The sequence below is a fragment of the Aythya ferina genome (assembly GCF_964211825.1).
Source record: "Aythya ferina genome assembly, chromosome: 29".
Classification (NCBI taxonomy): domain Eukaryota; kingdom Metazoa; phylum Chordata; class Aves; order Anseriformes; family Anatidae; genus Aythya; species Aythya ferina.
Genome location: NC_140326.1, coordinates 1,575,945 through 1,582,892, shown reverse-complemented (window position 1 = coordinate 1,582,892; position 6,948 = coordinate 1,575,945). Strand labels below are relative to the sequence as shown.

The 6,948-nt window shown below is 66.8% G+C and overlaps 1 protein-coding gene across 1 annotated transcript; it reads right to left on the bottom strand.

Annotated features, from left to right (window-relative positions):
• Positions 1-2,998: 2,998 nt before the first annotated feature.
• Positions 2,999-6,349, bottom strand: LOC311425039 (ETS translocation variant 3-like protein; the record flags this gene model as incomplete). Its single annotated transcript, XM_084500519.1, has 6 exons — positions 6,058-6,349; positions 5,578-5,646; positions 5,178-5,415; positions 4,064-4,211; positions 3,847-3,949; positions 2,999-3,003 (listed from the first exon to the last, which is right to left on the bottom strand). The coding sequence occupies exons 2-6, from the start codon at positions 5,636-5,638 to the stop codon at positions 2,999-3,001; spliced, it is 555 nt and encodes a 184-aa protein (XP_084356645.1). The 5' UTR covers positions 5,639-5,646; positions 6,058-6,349.
• Between the last annotated feature and the right edge of the window lie 599 nt (positions 6,350-6,948).

Below are 6,948 nucleotides of genomic sequence, written 5' to 3'. Positions count from 1 at the left end.
AAAGGGGGGGGTTTGGGGGGACGAGGGGAGTGGGGGGAGGTTGGGGTTTTATAGGGGAAAGGGGGGGCGTTGGGGACACTTGGGGGGCGGGGGAGAGGTGGGGTCTTAGAGGGGAATGGGGGGGGGTTTGGGGACACTTGCGGGGCGGGGGGGGTGGGTATTATAGGGGAAATAGGGGGGGGTTGGGGACATTTGGGGTGCGGGGGGGGTGGGATCTTAGAGGGGTAGCGGAGGGGTTTGGGGTCCTGTAGGGGAAAGAGGGGGGGTTTGGGGACACTTAGGGGGCGGGGGGGGGTGTTGGGAGACGAGGGGAGTGTGGGGGGATTGGGGTTTTATAGGGGAACAGGGGGGTTGGGGTCCTATAGGGGAAAGAGGAGGGGTTGGGGACGCTTAGGGGATAGTTGGGGTTTGGGGTCTTAGAGGGGAAAGAGGGGGTTTGGGGTCTTAAAGGGGTGTGGGGGGGTTGGGGTCTTATAGGGGTAGTGGGGGCTTGGGGGACAAGGGGGGTGGGGGGCAGTTGTGGTCCTGTAGGGGCAAGAGGGGGTTTGGGGCCCTATAGGGGAAAGAGGGGGTTTGGGGTCTTAGAGAGGCAAGTGGGGGTTTAGGGCCCAATGGGGTAGTGGGGGTTTGGGGTCTTATAGGGGAAAGAGGGGGGGTTGGGGGTCCTATAGGGGCAGCAGGAGGCTGGGGTCCTATAGGGGCAGTGGGGTTTTGGGGAGCTTTGAGGGTTGTGGGGTTTGGGGTCCTATAGGGGCAGCAGGGATTTGGGGGACCCTCAGGGCCACATGGGGGTGGGGGGGTCAGAGGCACTGATTTGGGGGAGCCTCGGGGACAGCGGGGATTTAGGGTTCTTTGGGGACAGCAGGGATTTGGGGGGGCCTTTATGGACAGCGTAGGGGGGGGAAGAGGCACAGCGCTGGTTTGGGGATCTATAGGGACAGCAGGGATTTGGGGAACCCACAGGGACAGCAGGGATTTGGGGGACCATTGGGGTGAGCAGTGATTTGGGGAACCTATGGGGTCAGCAGTGATTTGAGGGACCCACAGGGACATCAGGGATTTGGGGGACCATCGGGGTGAGCAGTGATTTGGGGAACCTATGGGGTCAGCTGGGATTTGGGGGGACATACGGGGACAGCAGGGATTTAGGGGACCATTGGGGTGAGCAGGGGAACCTATGGGGTCAGCAGGGATTTGGGGAACCTACGGGGACAGCAGTGATTTGGGGACTCGAGTGGGAAGCACAGATTTAGGGCACCCACACGGATACCGGGGGGGGGGGGGGACACAGAGGGACAGCGGGGATTTGGGGGACCTTTGGGGCCACCCAGGCGTGGGGGCAGCACCGATTTGGGGGGCCCCAGGGGGACACCGGGGGTTTTGGGGTCCCACAGCGGCGTCCCAATGGCTGGGGGGGGGCAACCAGGACGTCGGGGATTTGGGGCCCCACAGGGACATCGCGGATTTGGGGCCCCACAGATGCATCCTGGGCATGGGGGGCACCGTGGCGGGGAGGGTGGGGGTCCCCGCAATTTCCCCTATTTCCCCCCACCCCCCCCGCAGATTTCCCAGCAGGAAACCCAAGGAAAAAGTGAAAATGAAAACGAGCCGGGGCCCTGTTCCGGGAATCCCTGGGAGCGAGCGGTGGCCGCCGGGATCGCGCCCCCCCCCCCCGGAACCCCACAGGGCTCCCAACACCCCCCCCACCCCCAAAAATCCCCTTTTTGGCAGCCGGGGGACCCTGGTTTGGGGTGCGGAGGTTTTTTTGGGGGGGGGCTTCCAGGGAGACGCCGAGCCCCCTCGCTGCACAACGCTTTATTTCGGAGCCATGCGGGGGCCAAAGTTTGGGGTTTTTTGGTGGTTTTTTTTTTGGGGGGGGGTCTCTGGGGGCAGGCGCGGGAGCCTCGCTGCTGCTCTGCCCCCCGGCCGCCCACCCTAGGGGGGCTGCAGGGCCCAGCTGGGGGGCCGGGGGGGCACGGCTGGGTGCTGGGGGGCGAAGGGGAGCCCGTTGTCCCCCCCCCCGGCTGGGGACCCCCCCTTTTTGCCCTGCGGCTTCACCGCCGGGCAGCTGCGGGCGGTGGGCGCCCCGTGCCGGCCTTCATCCTCCTCCTCCTCCTCCTCCTCCTCATCTTCATCCTCCTCATCCTCCTCCTCCTTCTCCACGTGGGGGGGGCCCCCGCTCACGGCAGAGCCCCCGAGGAGCCCGGGGAAGGGTTTTTTTTGGGGGGGGGGGCAGTGGGGACCCAACGGGAAGGGTTCGGTTTTGGGGAGCCCCCCGGGGTTGGGGGTTCCCAGCTGGGGGGGGGGGGGCAGCAGCGGCAGGGGGGGGCGGGGGGGGTGCAGGACGTGGCCGGGGAAGGGGGCCCAGTCTCGTAGGGGGGGGGGCAGCAGCGGGTGGGGGAAAGCGGCCAAGGGGGGGAACTCCTCGGGGTGGCAGCAGGAGCCCCCCAGGCACGGGGGGGACGCGGAGCCCAGCCCTGCGAGCAGCCAGAGGGACGGGGAGCACCCTGAGAGCCTGGAGCATAACACAGGGTGCCGGCACCCCAGGGTGCTCCCCACCCACCCCCCCTGTCCCCTTTTTTCCTTGCACCTCGCCTGGGCCCCAGCACCCTGCGCCCCCCCCTCCGTGTCCCCGCCGCAGCCGCTGGGTGCTGCTGTGGGACCGGCAACGGCACCGCCCGCACCCGGCCCTGCTGCGCGCACCCTGGGGGGGCAGAAACATGGCACCCACACACAGCACCCAGTGACCCAGCACCCACCGACCCAGCACCCACCTCCACCGGCACCCACCAACCCAGCACCCACTGCCCCTGGCACCCACCAACCCCAGCACCCACCAAACCTGGCTCCCACTGACCCAGCACCCACCTCACTGGAACCCACCAACCCAGCACCCACTGACCCCAGCACCCACCGACTCCAGTACCCACCTCCCCTGGCACCCATCTACCCCAGCACCCACCCACAGACTCCAGCACCCACTGACCCCAGCACCCGTCTACCCTGGCACCAACCGACCCAGCACCCACCAACCCAGCACTTATCTACCCTGGCACCCACTGCTCCAGCACCCACCTCCACTGGCACCCATCTACCCCGCACCCACCAACCCAGCACCCACTGACCCCAGCACCCACCTACCCTGGGACCCACCGACCCAGCACCCACCAACCCAACACTTACCTCCACCAGCACCCAGTGACCCCAGCACCCATGGACTCCAGCACCCACTGATCCTGGCACCCACCAACCCCAGCACCCACCTCCACCAGCACCCATCTACCCCAGCACCCACCAACCCCAGTACCCAAAGACCCCAGCACCCACCTCCCCCAGCACCCACCAACCCCAGCACCCACCGACCCGGTGCCCATTGACTCGGCACCCACCTCCACTGGCACCCACCAGAAGAGCACCCACTGACACAGCACCCACGGACTCCAGCACCCACCGCCCCTGGCACCCACCTCCACTGGCGCCCACTTCCCCCAGCACCCACCGACCCACCACCCACCAACCCCGGCACCCAAATACCCTGGCACCCACTGACCCAGCACCCACTGACTCCAGCACCCACTGACCCAGCACCCACTGACTCCAGCACCCACGGACTCCAGCACCCACCAACCTCCCCTGGCACCCACCAACCCAGCACCCACCTCCCCCAGCACCCACCGCCCCCCACCCCAGGCACCCCGCGGGTCCCCTCCCCGGCTGGGTGGCGGCGTGCGCAACGTTGGCACGGGCTGGGTGCACGCGGGCGTGCGAGGCCTTTGGTTGTGCCCACCCTGAGCCGTGCCCACCCTTGGGCCGTGCACCCCCCCACACACCCCCCCACCCACTTACGGCTCTTCTCCAGCACCTCAGGGTGCAGGGGGTGCCGGGGACCCCGTGCCCACACCAACGGCTCCACCAGCGCCCTCCGGCTCAGCACCACGTTCTGCACCAGCTGCGGGGACCAACGGGGCCGTGACAGCTCCGGGGATGGGGGCAACGGGTCCCGGGGGGTTGGGGGGCCGTGCCACCCCACCCCACCCCCCCCGGGGGGCTGAGCACCCAGTACCTGGGTGGGCAGGGTGGGGGGCGCCAGCAGGGCCGGGCAGCGGGCGTCCCACAGCGGGCAGTTGACGAAGATGAGTTTGCTGAAGTTGAACCTGTAGGTGAAGCGCTTGCCCTTGGTCTTGTGCAGGATGCGCTTGTTGTAGTAGTACCTGGGGGGGGGTCACGGGGGGGGTGGTGTTAGCGGCACCGGGGGGGTCGGCGGGCACGTAGGTGGGTGTGTGGGGGGGGTTAAATGAAATGCTGGGGATGTGGAGAGCTGCAGGGACCCCCTGGTTGCGTCCCCGCTGTCCCCATACGGGGGCTGTGCGCATGGGGCCAGGACTGCCCGCTCCTGTGGCCACCGCGTCCCTGAGGGCTCTCGGTGTCCCCCAGGGCTCACGGAATCCCCCAGGGCTCTTGGTGTCCCCAGGGGATCTTGGTGTCCCCCAGGGCATTCAGTGCTCCCCCCCCCCCCCCCCCAGGGTTTTCAGTGGTCCCCAGAGCTCTCAATGTGCCCAAGGGCTCTCGGTGTCCCCAAGAACTCTCAGTGTCCCCGAGGGTTCTCGGAGTCCCCCAGGGCTCTGGATGTCCCCAAGGGCTCTCAGTGTCCCCAAGATCTCTCAGTGTCCCTGAGGGCACTTGGTGCCCCCAAGAACTCTCTTGGTGTCCCCCAGGACTCTTGGTGTCCCCAAGGGCTCTTGGTGTCCCTGAGGTCTCTCGGTGTCCCCAAGGGCTCTTGGTATCCCTGAGGGCACTTGGTGTCCCTGAGGGCTCTCAGTGTCCCCCAGGGCTCTGGGTGTCCCCAAGGGCTCTCGGTGTCCCCAAGAACTCCCTCAGTGTCCCCAAGGTCTCTCAGTGTCCCCAAGGGCTCTTGGTGTCCCCCCAAGGTCTCTTGGTGTCCTTGAGGGCTCTCGGTGTCCCCAAGAACTCTCTTGGTGTCCCCCAGGGCTCTCGGAGTCCCTGAGGGCTCTCGGTGTCCCCAAGAACTCTCTCGGTGTCCCTATGGGCTCTGGGTGTCCCTGAGGGCTCTGGGTGTCCTCGAGGTCTTTTGGTGTCCCCAAGGTCTCTCAGTGTCCCCCAGGACTCTCGGTGTCCCCAAGGACTCCTCGCCCCCCCCCCCCAATTCCCTGCGGCACCTGAGGGCCCGGCTCAGCTTGTCGTAGTTCATCTGGGGCTTGCATTTCCGCCGGCCCCACAGCCGCGCCACCTCGTCGGGGTCCTTGATGACGAACTCCCCGTACTCGCCCTGCTGCCAGGCGATGACATGGCGGAACTCCTCCTTCTGCAGCAGCTCCAGGATGAAGTGCCAGAGCTGGATCTGCCGCGAGCCGGGGCTCGACTCGGCCTTGTACGCCCAGTCGGGGAAGGCCAGCCCTGCGGGGCGAGCGGCGCGCGCTTAGAGCCCCGACGGCCCCCCCCGGGGGGCACCGGGTGATGCCCCCGCTGCCCCCAAACCCCTTGGGGTGGAGCGCTGGGGGCACTCGGTCCCGTGGGGTGCTCCCCAGTTGTCCCAGTTTGGCCGCGCTGGGCGCTCACCTGGTACCCAGTAGGAGCCGGGCAGGGCGGGCAGCGGGGGGGGCACGCAGCCGCACTGCATCCCGCAGCCTGCGGGCAGAAAGCAGAGGGGCAGTGGGGTCCCCAACCTGTCCACGCCGTGTCCCCTCGTGGGGACAGTCACCTCCTCGCTCGGGGGGGCTGGGGAGGGAGAGGGGGGGCTGCGGTGTCCTGGTTGGGGGTCTCGGGGGGGTCCTGGGGCCACCAGCCCTGGGGATGGAGGATGTAGGAATGGGGCTGGCAGAGAGGGATGGGGAAAACCCAGGATTTGGTCACCCCTTGGGCAGCAGCAGGGCAGAGGGAGGGGTGCAGGTGGCACCCAGCACCCCAACAGGTTAAATCCCTCCGAATTCCCCATTCCTCCTCTTTTTCTGGAGCAGCCGGGGGGGGTGTTTCGGGCCTCCCCGTGCCCCAAAGCACCGCCAGTCCCCGGGGCACGGCCGCATCCTGCCCCCCACTCACCTGCGGCACCGCTGGGGACCTCGTCCCGGGCAGGGCGAGAGAAAACGTCTGAGGGTCTTAGGGAGAATCACCTCCATATATACGGGGAGGGGGTGGGTTACGTGTAAATCTTCTTACCCCCCCCCGGCAGGGAGCGGAGAAATTGCTGGAAAGGTGCAGGGGGAGCGGGGCCGGGCGCTCTGGGGGCTCCCACGGTTGGATCCTGCCCCCGCAGCCCCCTCCCGGTCCCTGCTCCCCCCCGTGCTGGAGGAAATTTCCTCCCGTGGAGGAGGGAATTATCTCAGATAGAGGAGGAAATTTGGGGCATGGAAGGGAAAAGGATGGAGAGACCGAGCCCCGCTCGGGGCACATCCCCTCCTGCTTGTTGGCGCACGGGAGGGCGAGGGCTCGATGCTCCGTGATTTATCCGAGCGTGATTCCAGATTCAAGGGAAAACGGGGGAAAAAAAAGGAAAAAAAAAAAAGGATGGGGGCGATGGGAGGTGGCGGAGGGGAGCTCGCCCCGTGCCGTGCCCCTCGGGGCGGGCTCGCTGCGGGCTCAGCCATGGGCCCGGCGCCGTCCCAGACGGGTAAATACAAGCGGGGCAATGCGGGGTGTTTGGATTCGAGCAGAAATGCAAACAGGCCCCTGAGAACAGCAGATACAAAGGGCAGGAGGCGAAAAACCGCCCCGAGGGCTTGCTCGGCACCAAGCGGTTATGAAAATGACTCTTGCCTTTTCTTCTTGCCTTTTCTTTTCCTCCTTGTTTGCTCTCCTCATTTGCTTTTCTCTCCCCGCTTCTTTATTCTCCCTCATTAGCGAGGGCCTCGCCGCCTCTTTCAAGTCTCTTGCCTGCAATCCCACCGTGCCCAGGGCTGTGGGGTTAGGGTGCTCCCCCCCCCCCAGAGCCCT